The 16,769-nt window shown below is 47.8% G+C and overlaps 1 protein-coding gene across 10 annotated transcripts; it reads left to right on the forward strand.

Moving 5' to 3' along the window:
- The first annotated feature begins 97 nt into the window (after window positions 1-97).
- Window positions 98-16,597, forward strand: gpatch8 (G patch domain containing 8). 10 transcript variants are annotated; one of them, XM_061303322.1, is made up of 11 exons: window positions 99-370; window positions 2,244-2,321; window positions 3,018-3,056; window positions 4,494-4,512; window positions 6,695-6,767; window positions 9,236-9,277; window positions 11,354-11,421; window positions 11,504-11,590; window positions 11,658-11,801; window positions 11,867-11,997; window positions 12,113-16,597. In XM_061303322.1, exons 7-11 carry the CDS (start codon window positions 11,395-11,397, stop codon window positions 15,930-15,932), a joined length of 4,209 nt encoding a protein of 1,402 aa, XP_061159306.1. In that variant the 5' UTR covers window positions 99-370; window positions 2,244-2,321; window positions 3,018-3,056; window positions 4,494-4,512; window positions 6,695-6,767; window positions 9,236-9,277; window positions 11,354-11,394; the 3' UTR covers window positions 15,933-16,597. The 10 variants fall into 10 exon arrangements, with proteins under 10 accessions (XP_061159300.1, XP_061159306.1, XP_061159301.1 ...); XM_061303317.1 differs by lacking the exon at window positions 9,236-9,277; XM_061303324.1 differs by lacking the exon at window positions 3,018-3,056.
- The last annotated feature ends 172 nt before the right edge of the window (window positions 16,598-16,769 follow it).

The following is a 16,769-nucleotide window of genomic DNA, read 5'->3' on the forward strand; positions in this document are numbered from 1 at the left end:
AAAAGCGTTAAGTATGGAGTTTAGTTACCACTAGATGGAGACACTTGTCTAAACTAGTACCCAAGTGGTCATGAACAATACTGTGTCAAATATGTTACTTTCACTACACCCAAGGAAATGCATACATGAAAGATGTTATTTCTAATCGTACAGTTTTAGCATTAGCGCCTTCAACAATAACATTCCTTTCAATTTGCTTGTCTTGTGTTAGCTTGATCGAGGCTAATTGGCAGCTAATACTGTAGTCTACCGAGTGCGCATCTCAGTGGTGTGCTCCGCCGGGGGACACACACGGTCAGCAAAGAGAAGCTGCTCTGTTAAGAAAATGGCCGACAGATTTTCCCGTTTCAACGAAGAGCGTGATTTCCAGGTAAAACGCCGCTCATCTGTCTCTTTATTTTTTTTAATTTATGCGTCATCTGCGGTATCTCGGGACACTAATAAAGAACCACGAACACTGACAGCTGATTCGTTTCTACATCCGTTTTCGCTCGTTAGCATTCGTAGCTAGCCAGGCTAACGGCAGTGCACTGCAGCTCTTGGCAATTTCATTTCCACCGTTCGATGTTTTGGCGTTCTCTAAATCCACATCTATTTTTTTTTCCGGAGCCGTAACACTCGTCTACGTCTGCGACAATACATCTACCTCCAAACCAGGCAGCGATTCTTTTAGTAACTGACACCGAATTGCTCTTTAATGACCTTGACAAGGCTGGATGTTTATCGACATATGCTAACGAGGCTCGGCTAGCCAGCAAGCACGTCGCTAACAAGTGCGCTTATTGTGCATTAGTGTTAACGTGACTATGCAATGAAAGTGACGTTTTCTTTCCTGTTTTTTATCAAACGTCAACGGTGTGTTTTTAGTACTTGACTAGACGTATTGTTGTTTGAAAGATTAAATTAACTCCAGTATGATTAGAAAGCACAATTGTGAATACATTGTATTTACTGATGCAGTTAAATAACTCTGAGTATAATCACAGTAACATGCTGTAAATGTCAATGAAGCAATTCACATGCGTGCTATTTTTTACTGTATACGTTTTATATTGTGGTGCTCTTCACTATTATGATAACCTCCATTTGAGAAGTTAGTCCATTCTTTTTGTTATCTGTGCTTTGCGACCACACCCAGTCATTCAAAACATGCATCTTGTGCAGTCAGTGCTTACTTTTTATTAGTTGACATGAAATCATCATCTTCACTTTTATTATTTGATGAAATATGTGCTGTATACTATTTTACACCGACAAGGTGGTACGGGACTGTGTTAATAAAAATGGAGACAAAAATAAAATTTAAAATTAATGCAGACAATATTACTTGCACACATTCCACTGCATAATGTGTTTATGTGGCTCAGGATTCCATTTTGGTTAATTTGATTTCCTCTGCCTCCACTTTATTTGTTCCTAATGGGAAATGCATGCCTTCTGTTTACGGGAGAAATTCAGTCTGAATGTTTCTGTCGAACGGGTTCAACCACTGAGCGAATGGCCACCGAAAGTATCCGTGGACATTGCTGCAAACTGCACGCTCTGTTGACCTGCATTGTGCTTTAACCAGGCGGCTTATCTGGAGCGCTAGAAAAACACAGCATTGCGATTTTCGGTCTAGCAAACATGCAGAGCTGGTTGAAATTCTTTATCATTTCCCTTTAAGAGAATACATCAGGCAGTTTTATTCATGTTATAAATAGTTTGCACCATTCACATGTTGGTGTGATGGACTGGATTAGCGCCGCACCGCAAGCTCATGTCGTGGTCTGATGGCAAAGTCACCCAAAGGAGGGAGACAGTGTGGGTGGGGGAGAAATCGATCTGCTCTCCCACGGCAACTGTGTTTGTCATAATCCCTCCCGCCCTCGCTGGCTTGGCTCGTGCTGATGCAGGCTCCTGTTTTAATCTGAATTACTGACCAGCAAAGCATCAAATCACCTCATTGTGGCCTCATAGATCGTACTAGCGAAGATCCTTTACATTCTACTGCTCATGTGATGAGAGGCAACCTTTGCCTGTCTTCCGCAGCTTAAGACAGGAAGCCATCCGTCCGCTGTACAAACTCCCTATTTGGCATTAACAAGCCCATAAATTCATAGTCTGCTGCTCTGCAGTTGTTGGCTGTAAAGTTAACAATTTTACACCCCCCCCCCCCCCATCATTAAATTATATTGAAGTTGAGACATTACACAGCCCACAAAAGGAACGCTTCATGTGTGTGTATTGTTTATGTCTCTCAGGGCGCAAATCACTTTGACCAGTATGAAGACGGCCAAGTGGAGCTGGAACAGGCGTCCCTGGACAAGCCCATTGAATCGGTAAGGCCGCATCCTGTCGTCCCGGCACTGTTGGACCAAGGTGTGAGAGTGGATGATTGCTCCAGGCAGGGATTCTTTTTATTTTTACGTCCGCTTGACTCAACTTAACGAATAGAAAGACTCATCTCGTGTCCATTAATACCTCTCAACCCCCACCCGTCCCCTCGTCCCTGTGTCCTCCGCTATCCACTTCCTGTGTGACATTTAAGTTGATAGCATACATGCTAGGGGAACGTTTGGTTTTAGTCGCACATAACGTCGTTACACTACGAGATGAGTCGATGGAGTGGATAAAGCACGGTTGTCGATCAGGCGTCAACGTTTAGAAGTCATTTGGAATAAATTTGTTTTTATGGACCTGCAATTTGAATGTACAGTTGAAACCCGAAGTTTGCATACACTGTATAAAAAGACATTTTTCATGTCAGACTGCGGGGGAGAAAAAAATCTTCTGTTTTCAATTGTACATCTTTCTTTATTAATCCGCAACCCAGTTGAAATTAGTGCGCATTGCTTACGCCACTCCCCAACCAACAAAACACACATTAGACGATGTGAATGGCTATTTTGTTTTTTGGAGTGACTGTGCGTGTGTGTGCTCGTGCGTGTGTGTACGTAGCTTAGAATTTGTTTGTGTTTGTAGGACAGTTATCTTATTGTACACAACTTGGGGTGTTCGACATTTCTCTCCTGCAGCGAATTGGCCCCCCCAATTAGCTAAGCAGCAATGACCCGGTTTGTATTTGCACGCTCTGCTTTCTTACTCCTGTCTCTAGGGTCCTTGTAACGCTTTTCTTGACTGTTTTTGTCTCTCTCTCTCGCTCTTGCCTCTCACTGTTCCACTCTAAATCTCTATTTTCTACCTCGCTGTCTAAATTTCTGTCTGGCTCCCCTCCCTACTACACAGTGATTCGGTGTACAGTACCCTCTGTCATTCTGTGCTGGCATGGTGCTTGTGCAAATGGGACTGCATTTTTATTTCTTTTTGCTCAAGAGGCACGTAAAGAATAGCGCAGGCAGCTCTTTCTTTTTTTACTGTCTTCCGTCGTCTCCGTGGTCTCCCAAGCCTGGTGTTGAGCAGGTCCGGCCCCCCCTCCCTCTCTTGCAGATATTCTACCTGAACCGGTCGGACCGCAGCAACAGCTAGCACCAAATCTGAAAAGTCATCTGCACTAAAAGTAAAGCTGCAGCGAAATGGCCGATTCCCACTACTGTGTGGGTGGTTGGGGAAAAAAAAAAAATATACAAAAGGGCGAGAGGTGGCCTGCTTACCTGGCTTGAGTGGCTCTTCTGCTCCTGCGCTATTATTTATGGAAGGAGGGGAGGTCACCGAGAGCTGTTACAGCAAGAAAGTGGTCCAATTTATCAACTGCCATGTGCCTTGATTGACAAAGTGAGTGATAACGCAATGAAAACAAATGTAAATAAATAAATGCTAGCCAAAAGCCCCCCCCCCTCTCAGCCTCTTGTTGTATGTCATCTATAGGCAGCTTAGAGGTCTGTGGTACTTGACTGGGATCTCTTACTCGTGTCTTTATCCCCTCCTCCTTTTGATCTCTGCTCTTCTCTCTCTAACATTGGTTTTGCATTGCATGCCTGGTAGCATTCAGTACGACACCAATTGTCCTCCTGACCCCGCCCCAAAGTCTCCTTTTTACTCCCCCCCCCCCCCCCCCCCCCCCGTCTCAATCATCCACCCTGACCGATATGCAGTGGGCACCCTCCGAGGCTTAAAATGCACCTCTGTACCCCAATCACGAATGATTCAATCCATATTCCGCACACACGATTTCATACAGTGAAGCCCCGGAGACCAACTGCATGAGTAATTCTGAGGTCTCAAGGTGGGCTCCCCTGCATATCGCCCCCCCAGGCCAAATTTTTGCAAGGCACTGTGCCCCGGTAACAGCGCAGTGCACCCAGTTTGTAGAGGTTTTTTGTTTGGATAATATTTTCTGCTTTTCTTTTCTCTTGTATTAACAGTTGGGGTGGTTTTTTTTGACATGCTTACCTTTTCTGTTTGTCTACAGTATTGTTTTTTTTTAAAGTTGCAGAGAAAAGCAGTTTTAGATTTAAAAATAAAAATAAAAAGTAGACAAGCTAGCAGAATTGCAGTTGAAAGCGTTTGGCTGGTTTCTTACGTTGTGTCACGTGTGACTGTTTTTTTGACAGCCCAGTATTTTAAAGCCAGGTTCGTATGGAAATGCCTTCACTCCACTTGCACTGCTGTTGGACTCGCCGTCTTTGCTCTCATCCGTCCGTCCGTCCTTCCGTCTGTCCGTCCATCCTTTTTTGGTGCAACTCATACCTGTCGCTCCGACACGCCGCCGCCACCTCATCTCTTGCCGCCGGTCGCAAATGTTGCCCTTCCTGTTTTTTTTTTTAAATACTCGAAGAGCAACAATGTGGAGCATTCGCTACGCTAAAATCAGGCCATTCACTCGGGGAGTCTCTCGCTCCGAGCCTCTGCCCTAAATCAATAAAGATGCTGTTGTAGCATCATCCTGCAGTATTCCAACTCTGCATTGCTCCCTAAGATATAAAATGGCCGATATTGAAGAATGACGACCTCATGGGCGGAGATGTTGTGCGTGCTGTGTGTAACCGCCACTTCCCTTCACATGCACTAACCCGTCCAAATCCAGTCCCCCCACTCCTCCCCAACTACCCAAAAAAGCCTCCCTCCGCCATGGCTCAGCCTGCTCTCTACCGCCCCCTGTCTCAAGTAAAAAATAAACGACGGGCCCCGTTGAGCCATCACCACCTTCGCTGTGCCTGAGACTAACGCACACGTTGGTTTTGTTCGCACTCTCCCTACACTCCTTCCCGCTTCCTCAGTTGTATGTGCAGTGTAGTACTAACACAAAACGAAGCTTTTTGTTGAGGCAATTTTAACAAAAAGCCGCATGCAGTTTTTTTCCCCTTTTTGTTCCAATTCCCTCTACCTTCCGTTTTTGTGAATGTCGTCGATCTCTTTGTGATTATAAATATCCTTCATGTTTGGTTTGTATGTTTTTGCTCTTTTTTTTTTTTTTTTTTTTTTTGGTAGAATGCAGCACTCTGAATGTTAGACTGGAATAGTTATAATCACAATAGAACAACACTTTTCATTCGGAAAATGTCATTGTTATGTTTTTGTGCTTGAGGTTGTAACTGTAGTGTGTAGTGTTGGGACAGTCTTGCATTTCGCGTCATGCCCCCCCCCCCCCCCCCCTTTGCTGACAACACAATCTCGGGAGACTTGCACATTGTAGGAATTCCTGTTGTGCATGCTCCTATCTTTGATTCATTTGCATTTAGCAGATTTTGACGTTAATATTAAACATCCCAGAAGATGTAGACGCCAAAATAAGATGGCCTCACAATAATTCATAGATAGTGCCCGTTGTCATTGCAAGGTGACTGTGAACTACCTCGGCTGATGTATTCAGGCCATTCATTTATTAAAAAAAAAAAAAAAAAAAAAAAAGAAAGGATTTGCCCAACTATGAAAGAGGCATTTTTACATGTAGAGGTCTCTCACTAATAATGACTTTGTCTATGCAGAAAATATTTCTTAAAGATGCGTTAAAAACAAGAACAAAAAAACATGCACAATGGGAATTTCCAATTAAAAAAAACCCCAAAACAAAATAATAATTAGTGGGGCTACTTGCACACGTCGTCTCCCTCTTTTTCGGTCTGCACATCCTTCCTTCACGCGTGCGCATTCTGTCCACCCCCCCGGGCCTTGTAATGGTAATCCAAGGCCCCGCTAGCACCACTCCTGTCTCATCCTCTTGCTTTTATTTTGTATTTGTCCTTTATTTGTGACAGCTACGTGTTTCATGGTGCTACCCCGCCCTCCGCCACCCCCCCTTTCCTGTCATGGTTACAGAATCACAGCAAGCTTGGAGTTTCTGGTTGTCATTTTGTTAATGCAAGATTTCCATACATGTTCTGTGTCACTTTTCTTTGTTTACTAAGATCTTGCTCTGTAGTGGTTCATATATATATCTGTGTGTGTGTGTGTGCGCTTGTGTGTATGTGTGTGATGTCTATATTGCCCTCCTTCCCCTTCCAATATTTAGTGATCAATTTATTGTAGTGTGCAGACTACACATAGTCTCATTTAATGGTAGCGCCTTCCCTCAGCACCCCCCTATACACACACACACACACACACACTTGTGATGAAAGACACTGACGTACACTTTGTAGTTGCCGTGGATGACGTTAATGATGACGATGGTGGTGGTGGTGGCTGTGCTGATGGTCGTGTGAGCTGAGTGCTTTTGTTTTAGTTCTTGTGTGAACCGTGACATCACGGCAGGGGAAAAGCATCTCTTACTATTGGAATATTTTTCGTTTCTCTCCTCTCTCCTCTCTGCTAGGACAACATCGGGCACCGGCTGCTTCAGAAACATGGCTGGAAGTTGGGCCAGGGCCTCGGCAAAACCATGCAGGGTAAGCGCTCGCTCATCCCCGCACAGTCTTTAACGTACTGGCGCCACTCGCCAATTCTCCCCGCTCACATTTTCAGCGTCTTTATTTGTACCGGCAACTTCCCCCACACTTCCTTACAGCCATTTTGCTGCTATCCTTCTCCTTCCTCTCCAAGTTGACGTGGGAGGAAATTATAAAGTGAGGGGTGGGTTGAGCGGAAATGTTAATTTTTCCATTCAATTGCTTTTGGTGTCTTGTCTGACTCAGTTCAGCTCACGTCTCAGAGGTTAAGAAGAGCCAGGCGGACCCAAAGTAGTCCAGATAGTCATGCTGGTGGAGCGACGGAGGTCGGCTCCTTGGCTCAGTTTGTTTGCTCAGCCCTGCCTGGCATGTTTTTAATCACGCCCTGGCATTTCCTGTACTAATTGCTTTTTTCCACCCTCCATCTTTTCTTTTTAATCCAAACTAGATAGTTGGCACTAAATCGTTGCAGTCTTGAGCTTCTGTATAAGATCTTTTTTTGGCACCCGTTAGGATGTGTGCTTTTGAGGTTGGGGCGTAAAATAGTGACATCCTGTTCGATTCATCCGCATGAGTTGACATGCTCACCCAAGCATGGCTTGTAAGAATCAAACTTTGACTTACCATTTGACAGAGACTACTGCATTTATCAAAGTTTGAATTAAGATCACAGTGTGTGTTGATGGAAAGGAAAACAAATGAATCAGTCGGGCCCGGAACAAACAGTAAGTCATTGCTGGGCTTTGCAGAGTTTGAATTTATTCTTGTGTCTCGGGTTGGCCTTGAATGGCAGCGCAATTTGCGGAGGAGAGCGAACAAGTCGCAGAGCTGGCCCCGGGCGCCGCCGCCGCTGTACGCTTACGTAAGCTTTCTCGCTTTGTGTGCAGATGTCTCTGCTGCAAAGCGCCGTCCGTCCGTTCGGACAAATAAGGCGCTTGCCCTCCTGCTGGATGCTCATTGATTTGCAACACGGCAGTTGAAGTGCAATCTTTTTTTTTTTTTTTTTTTTTTTAGACAAAGAGGGTTTTGAATTTTCAAGTGTTGTCCCCTTTTTAAGTTTTCCACTGTAATGACTGTTCTTATTCTTCTTTTGTCCCTTTTTTTGCCCCTTTTTAGGTAAGGTTTGTTGGATCCCTTCTGTATGTCCGTATGCGTGCGTGCGTGCGTGGGTGCGTGTTTTCTTTCTCCCACTCGGCAGTCCACCTCAGTGTAACCCCCCCCCCCCCCACCCCGTTTTTTACAGTATACTGTAGGCTAATGGCCTCTGTCAGCTTCCTTCTCTCTGCTTGATAATCACTAAACCTTTTATCTGAATCCGCTCAAAAACAATTCGTTTGAATCAATGTAAAGAAGTCGTGATTCCGTCACACTCGCCCTAGAATCGTTTTTATCCCCCCCCCCCCCCAATCCCCCACCTTTGACTTTCCGAGGCTGCTGTCGGGTATCTGATTGGCTGCGACCACGGCTCAGACTTTGAATGGCTTGCAGAGTAGACCCAACTTCACCTCCCGCCTCCCTTTTCTCTGCTTGTTTGCCTGTTTCAACAACTTGTGACACTTGGATGTGTGTGCTGGTCACACACGGGACTGATGACATGCGTGTGCGTCTGTGCGAATGGAACTGTAACTGACCGGGCCATCGTGTCAACCTTACAGGGAAAACCTCACCACCCTCCTACACACTCAACATCTCTGTTGCCTTGGTTACACACTCCCACCCATCTTCCCCTCTTTTGTTTGCCCCCCACCCCTTTTGCACGGCATGTTTGTCCCAGACGTGCACTGTTGCCTGGCTCCGACTGTCACACTCCCCCCTTGGGCTTTAAGCAGTGTTGCTGTCGGCACAATAAGGCGGTCAGAAAAATCGCGCCCGTGTCGAGCGCTGCTTAAAATCCGCCGGGTGTATCCGTGTGTCACGTCTTTCACCATTTTGGGGTGAGTGATTTCAATACCTCTCTGAAAAAAGAACTTTGGATTAAGGGTTTTCTAACTTCACCAAGGCACCTTAAAAGGAGGGAAGGTGGCGGGCGTCCATCTTTTCATTTTTTTTCCTGAGCTGGTAATATTCTCAGCTGTTTAATAAAGTCAACCCCTCACCCAGTAAAGCTCCGCCCAAATTGTTTACTGCTTGGGGGATGGGGAACCATGCTTATGGCTTGTCCCAATACTTACGTGCATACATTGTAGCCGCCAAGGGGAACATTATTGGCACAATTGTGTTTTGGGGCACAGTCTGGTTGAGGTAAATCCCAAAAGAGCCAGGGCACTGGGACATGTGGTTTGGAGATGGTGGTGAGAGGGAACCTGTAAGCATCTCGCTGTGTGTGTGTGTGGGCAGGCGGGGTGTGTGGACACAGATCCGCCACACCCCTCAACTCCACACACGCACGTACACCCCCCCCGACCCCCGCCCTCTCTTCTCTGTGTCTCAATCTTCCTGCTTAACCAATTGGTGTTTCTTTTTTACAGCGATTTGATCCTGCCCATGTTGTGCTGATGGTAAACTTAGTGGTAAATGTTATTTTCTGCCCCAATTGAATTTTTGTTTTGTTTTCTCCCATTTTTGTTTTGTTTTCTCCTGTCATCACAGCACCAATGCTACTACATAGGCTTTCAAATCTCTCCGTATTAGTCCTCATTCTGCTGCTTGTATATATTATCATGCATTATGTATTACTCTTAGAACATTGTCATTTTGTTTTCCTTTTTTTTTTTTAATACCTTGTGATTCACACCTTGTGATTTAGATGCACATCGTTGTTGTCTGGTCCCTTTCTTTTTCCACTTGGGATGGGTAATGTGGACGTATTGTCACTGTGTTTGACGATTGGTGATGAGGTTTGGGATGCAATTGTTAATGAATCTTTTGAATTCTGGGCTGGGCTTGAGACTCCATTCAGACTAACCACTGCAGTGGACTGACGTGCACGCTAGCCACCTACCAGAATACACGTTGACATCAACGTTGCAGACAATCACCCCCCCCCTTCAATTTAGAATTTAGTGAGGCAGTGCTTTTTTCACTGCATGGTACCCACTCAGCTCTGTGCAGTTTATAATATTACGCTGATGCATGATGTCCGAAAATTGGTCGGGTTTGTCTTGTATTGGGGCTTTTTTTTTTTTTTTAATATATATACAAAACAGCCATCATCTTTAAGATGTGACATAAAAAGGGGTTGCAGAACCTTTTCCATTTATAAAAGATACAACCAGATACTCTGTTTCAAAGCATGCCGAAAACAAAACTATTGCAGAAAAACAGTTGAGCTAGTTGGGCTCAAGTTGGTACGGTGCAGTGGAAAAGGATAAAAAAAAAAAAGAAAGAAAAAATCTATGGAGGTGACAGACACTGCAGTGGGACTGAGAGTCCAGGCAGGCCGTGATGTTACAATGCCCATGCATTTGTGATTTCAGAATTAAATGTCATTGGGCTGTGATGATTTCCAAAAAAAACACTTTCTCTGTTCTTGGCCTCCCATAGGGAAGAAAAGAACATTTTGGAGTTAGTCACACATTCATTAGAGACGTCCAAATTAAATGATACTTCCACGTCCGTGCTTGTAGCTATGACACACGCCCAATGGTATACGTGTGAACGTGATTCACTGCAACCAAAACTGTGTGTGCGGAGTGGGGGGGAGGGGGGAACTAAATCAAAACTGAAACGATAACCAGTAAGACTGGTTGTTGTATCTGTCTGGTAAGAGGAGCAACACACACCGGTCCATAGACATGTATACATATATATATATATAATATGTATAATCAAATATATATAATATATATATATTACTTCTGAGAATCCTTGTCTATCTCTGTCTGTACCCCTCTTCCCCATTTCCATGTGTGAGCAGGTAAGTATCCCCCATCCCTTGCACTGTCACCATGGCGATACCTTGGCCTGTGACGTCACTACCGCTGTAGTTCATTGCTTGTGTCTTGTTTTTCTTTTCTTTTCTTTCTTTTTTTTTTTACTACTGTACATCTTTATCTCTATCTGCTTTGTTTGGCTGATTATGAGTGGATTAAGCCGTTTACGTCTCAATCTTCCAAGTAGTCTTGATTTCAATTGTTTTGTTTTTCATTTTCTTTTGATTGTCTTTTGTTTCTTTTTCTCGACAGTTGCTTTCCTTCTGAGCTAGCTCTTTTCACAGCTTGCGGATTAAACTTTACAAAGAGGTTTGTGGGCCACGGGTTCAATGAAATCGGACGACAATCAGGAAAAAGGGGACGGTGACGCAATAGGCTGCAAGAGACACAGCGAGGTTTTGTCGTCCTCACGGATGATGTCGCTCGTGTGTGCCAGCCTGTTGCTGCTCCGTTTTTTTTTTTGCTAACACTTAAAGCGGTAGGGCAAATTTGTCACGACTTTGTCTAAACTTGCTGTCTCATCAGTAAGCTGTGAGAATGGCTGGTGTTTGGTTCACTGTAGCTTTCTGGTCTCTTTGCACTTTTTTAAAAGGCTAATTTCTCTAACCCCAGCACCCTATGCTCTTAAAAGCAGGCTGTCTCCGAGCTGGCCTTTCACCTAGCTAGCTTAGGAAACAACTCACCTTGTCGTCTCTCTGTCTCTTGTTCCCTCAGGACGCACGGACCCCGTGCCCATTATCCTTAAATATGATGTCATGGGAATGGGACGGATGGAGATGGAGGTAAGGGTATTTTGTTTAGCTGGATCTGCTCTTTTTTTTTTTTTTGTAAACTGGAATTGTAAACAATGTCCTTTTTATTTAGATGGATTATGCAGAGGATGCCACAGAGAAAAGACGAGCGCTTGAAGTGGAGAAGGAAGAGACAGAAGAACTACGGCAGAAATATAAGGTGAGGTCTGCCCTGGTTACTTCTGACCAACACTATTTAAGCTGACTTTTTCTTCACGTGCCAACAGGATCAAATTGAGAAGGAGAAAGCAATTGCAAAAGCCCTGGAAGACCTGCGGGCTAATTTCTACTGTGAGCTATGTGACAAGCAGTACACCAAACACCAAGAATTTGACAACCACATCAACTCCTATGACCACGCTCATAAGCAGGTACGTCTTCGAAATCCCCCCCCAAGAGTCAAAAAAGTTAATGCCGATGTTGTTCCGTCTCACAGAGGCTAAAGGAGCTCAAGCAGCGGGAGTTTGCTCGCAATGTGTCGTCACGTTCCCGCAAAGGTGGAAAGAAGAAGGAAAAGATGCTGCGTCGTCTGCACGAGCTGGCGGAGCAGAGGAAACAGCAGGACTGGTAGGATGGTTTATTTGTTCATCAGCGCCATCTACTGGAAGATTTACTTGATAAAGGCAGACGTTACAGTGGCCATTACAAACACGGTCTGTCTTTTTATTATTATTCATTTCAGCACACCAGGAAGCGGGCCCATGTTCAAAACGACCACGGTGGCGATAGACGGCAAGAAAGCCGAAGATGGAGACATCTTTCTCCCTGAGAGTACTTTTGTGACAGAACCTGCCATGGAGGTCCGTGTCCCAGAGAAACGTGAACAACCACCGCCGAAGCCCGCGCCGACATTTAGCTTCTCCCTTGGCAAGAAGAAAAACTGCTCCTCACCGACCGCCAGCGCATCTTCCAAAGTCAGCGTGTCCTTCTCCTTTGCCAAGAAGGCGCCAGTGAAGCTGGAGACGGCCGCTGCGGTGTTTACTGATCCCGGCGAGGCAATCGAAGGTGAGGAGGAAGGGGAAGAGGGAGAAAAGGTTGCGGTGCAGGAGGAACTCTCCATTTGCAACACTGACAGCCCCAAAGGAGCCAACCGGGATAGTGATGGAGGAGAGTCCAGCATTGCGACTGGGACAGAAGAGGCGCAGCAGTCGAATGACGGAAGCTCGCTGGCTTCCACACTCAATAAGCTGAAAATGATGATGAGGAAGGACGAGGGCTACACAGGACAGGAGCCTCAGTACTACCACTACATGCCTCCAGCGCACTGTCGAGTGAAGCCCCACTTCCAGTTCCTGCTCTTCATGAAGGCGTCTGAGCATAATCAGAGTCAAGAAGACGAAGAGGAGGATGAAGTGCAGGAGGAGAAGGTTGAGAACGCGTCTCAGGAGAGCAACACTGTCGAGTGCTGCAACGACGAGGAGGAGGAGGATGAAGATGAGGATGCCATCACCACCGCAACTCCTGAAGCTCAACAGACTCCCCCGGCTTCAAAAGCGAATGAAGATGACAACACTTTGAACACAGTAGAGGCAGCTCCCGAGGTTCCTTCTTCTCCCACGCAGAAAGAAAAAAGCTCATCACCACCACCGGAGCCTTTGGAGTCCAACTCGGGTCCCAAGATCCCAGTGGGTCCGTTCTTCCCCGTGTTGAGTAAGGATGAGAGCACCACCTTGCAGTGGCCCTCCGAGCTCCTCGAGTTCACGAAAGCGCCGCCCGCCCTGTCTTACAGCTGCAACCCTCTGTACTTTGATTTCAAGCTGTCTCGGAACAAAGGCGCACGTTCCCGCAAGGTCGCAAAGTCTCCCAAGCCTAGCGAGCCTCCCGACAAAGAAAAGCGGAGAGAATCGACAACCTCAAAAACGGAACCGGTCGCAAAGGTGAAAGCCGCAGCAAAGACGGAGCTCAACAGTGAAGAGCCCGCTACGAAGGCGGAGGGTGGCCAGTCTGAGGGTGACGATCAAAAAGCGGCGAAGGGTGGCGGCGGCGCCAAGAAGAAGAAGAAAAAGAAGAAGCACAAGAAGTCGACAAAGCATTCAAAGCGCAAAGCAAAAGATAAAGATGCGGCTGCCGAAGAGGCCGAGGGGGAGGCTGAACCAACTCAAGAGACGCCCAAGAAGAAGAAAAAGAAGCACAAAAAAAAGAAGAGCAAGAACAAAGCCGTGGATCAAGAGGAGGCTCCAGGTGAGGAAAAGGAGAAAGCCAAGGTTAAGTCTGAAGATAAACCCGATCCTTCTCCGGGGCAGGTTCCCGCTGGAGGAGTTGTAGGAACTGGGAAGAGGAAGCGGGCTATGAAGAATCCCCTAAGCAGGTCGGGAGTGGAGGAAGGGGCCGCAGGAAAAAGCTCAGACAAAGCTGCTAGCTCTGAGGAGCACGGCAGCAGCAAGCGACTAAAAACCGACTCCGTTCCATCCCAGAGCGCCTCTTGTTCCACCTCGGCCCAGAGGAGCCCCGGTCCCGGAAGACCTCCCAGCAGCGAGAGCGAAGAAGAAGGCGGTTCAACCACCCAGCAATCACGCCACCACCGCTCGAGTCCTCGGGAAGAGCGGCGCCATCACAGCGAGGAGTCGAGGCGCTCCGGCAGCCGCTCTTCTAGACGTGGCAGCAGCCGTCGGCGGCACCACCGCAGCAAGACCTCCCAGAGTCGCTCTTATTCCAGCAGCTCCGAGCGCTCCTCGGCGGGCAGCAGCGCCTACAGCCACCGAAGCCGCAGCTACTCCGACAGCTACAGCGACTACAGTACCGAGGGGCACCGGCGCAGGCACTCCAAGCGCTCGTCGGACTCGGATTACGAGAGACGGGGCAGCCGAGGCCACCGGCGATCCAGGCGGCACCAGTATACCTCGTCATCCTCCGATGATTCCCGCTCACGGTCGCGCAGCTACAGCCGCAGGAAGCGGCACCGGCGGCACCACCGCAGCACCTCCCGGAGCTCCAGTAGCTGGAGCCGCAGCACCAGCGCAAGGTCCTGGAGGCGCAGCTACAGCCGGAGCCGCAGCTCCGGTAGCCGCTCTTCCAGCTCCGCCAAGGGATCCCCGCACCGCCGGAGCGCTCGCAGCCGAGCGGGCAGCGAGACCCTCCGCAGGGACTTTAACCGCTCCAGCGTCTATTGCTCGCAGTCCCCGCGATCCGCCTCACGCAGCCTTAATCGCCCGGCCACCGCCTCGCAGGCGCCGCGGCTCGGCGGAACCCGGGATGCAGGCGAGTACAAAAACTCCCTCACGGCACGCCAGCTCCTGGAGAAGATTCAGTCGAAAAAGAATGCAGATGATCGTGTCACCAAATCCGGTTTAAAGATCAAGGACCCGCCGCAGGGATACTTTGGTCCCAAACTACCCCCATCCACCAAAAGCATGCTGCCGCTTTTCGGTAAACTTCAAGCAGGAAAGAAAACACCCGTGATCACCCCGAACAGAACGGAAGAGTCTGACAAATCTGGAGCAGGGAAGAGCACGGAGGCTGACGGAGAAGTTATCCTGGTGGAGCCCATCAGGGAGTTCCCTCCACCGCCGCCACCTCCAGTCGCACAGGTCCTGAAGGTTGAGGAGACCCCACAGAGTGCAACAGTCCAGGAGGTGACGGAGCAGCCCACCACAGAGGCTCAGGTGCTACAAGAACCCCACCTGCTATATGAGCAGGACTCCTCCATGATGATACCTCAGTACCAAGGGGAACTGGGCCAGGAGCCCTTGCAGAACCCCATGATGGAGACCATCATGCCCGACATGCAACAGCAGCAGCCCCCGATGCACGCCTATCCCATGTACCCGCCCTCTGGCCTGGAGGAGGACGGCCTGGAGGCGGAGGAAGATGGCCTGGCCCCGCTGGAGAGTCAACCCATCACGTTCACGCCGGAGGAGATGGAGAAATATAGCAAGCTGCAGCAGGCGGCGCAGCAGCACATCCAGCAGCAGCTGCTGGCCAAGCAGGTCAAGAGCTTCCCGTCGGCCGCCGTGGCCGCCGCCGCTAACCTGCCGCAGCCGCCCCCCCCGCCCACCCTGCAGCAGATCCACATCCAGCAGCCTGCCGTGTCGGTGGCGTCGGGCACGTCCATCGCCACCGTGCAGCATGCCATCCTGCAGCACCACGCCGCCACCGCAGCCGCCATGGGCATCCACCCCGCGCACCACCCGCACCACGCCCATGCCCAGCTGGCCCAAGTGCACCACATACCCCAGCATCACCTCACCCCCATTTCCCTTTCTCCACTTGGTCACACTCTCGGACACTCGCTGGGACACTCGCTGGGACACGCCGGGCTGATCCCCGCCCACCACACCGCCTTCCTTTCCGGGCAGCCCATCCACATTATCCCTGCCTCAGCGCTCCACCACACACCCCTGGCGCTCCACCACGTGCCCCACGCCGCACTCTACCACCCTACGCTGTTCACGCCAAGGGCCTCGCAGGCTGCGGCGGCAGCGGCGGCTCTCCAGCTCCACCCGCTCCTCCACCCTATCTTCTCAGGGCAGGACCTCCAGCATCCACCTAACCACGGCTCATGAGCAGGTGAGAAGTCTGATTGAACACTTATTCCTCTCTTTTGGAGGTTTTTGCAAATATTTTTTTCTCCTAAGATTTTCTCCAGACACTGGCTTGGTTTTTTCATGCGGTACTCAAACAGGATTTTTTTTTTTTTTTTTTTTTCTTAACCACTTGTTTTTTTCCCTGTTGTTTATGTTCCTCTACAGCCAGTGACAAAAAAGAGAAAAATAGGACTTTAATAGGACTACTTTTACTCACTTGCAGTAATGTGTACATATCTAAGTGTGCAATCTGAAGAATCCCACCCAAAGAAGCGTCGGTGGCCTATAGATCATTGCGACCATTATTCACGTAACGATCCGAGTCGCCCCCAATTCGCAATGCCAGGTGACATTTCTTGCACTGAAATCTGAGTCAATGATTGTAGTATACTGCAATAATTTGTTTTCGTTTTTAAATTATTTTCCAATATGAGCTTTTCAAAGAAGGGTGTTTTTTTTTGTTGCTCTGTATTTTTTTCTGTAAATAAAGCTGCTATAGAATAACCTTAACATTCTAGCAGTTGTTATTGGTCAAGGAAGTTGCTCACCTGCCTCGATGGGTCTAGGGAGGATGTTCAAACTGTAGCTACTCTGTATTTTGCTTTAAAACGGGAATTGTGTCACCCAATAAACCCTTGAGTTCATCCCTTGCTTTTTGTTTTGATTTTTGGAATAATTTAACAGCTACTGACAACTCAGTGGTAGATATCTAATGTTGCCAGTAGGTGGCAGGATTGTTCCGTAGATTCCAAACCTCAAATAGCGATATCGTTGACACTCCATAGGCAAAATATTTCAAGTCTAGATGTAATTAAA

This window comes from Syngnathus typhle, linkage group LG17, assembly GCF_033458585.1.
Source record: "Syngnathus typhle isolate RoL2023-S1 ecotype Sweden linkage group LG17, RoL_Styp_1.0, whole genome shotgun sequence".
In the NCBI taxonomy this organism is placed as follows: domain Eukaryota; kingdom Metazoa; phylum Chordata; class Actinopteri; order Syngnathiformes; family Syngnathidae; genus Syngnathus; species Syngnathus typhle.

Bases quoted from the DNA above. Each gene is read 5' to 3' on its own strand.
- gpatch8 (XM_061303316.1), top strand. From the start codon at position 326: ATGGCCGACAGATTTTCCCGTTTCAACGAAGAGCGTGATTTCCAG. The intron at 2,322-6,694 runs GTAAGGCCGCAT...CCTCTCTGCTAG, and splicing joins TGGACAAGCCCATTGAATCG to GACAACATCGGGCACCGGCT. The intron at 6,768-11,353 runs GTAAGCGCTCGC...TTGTTCCCTCAG, and splicing joins CCTCGGCAAAACCATGCAGG to GACGCACGGACCCCGTGCCC.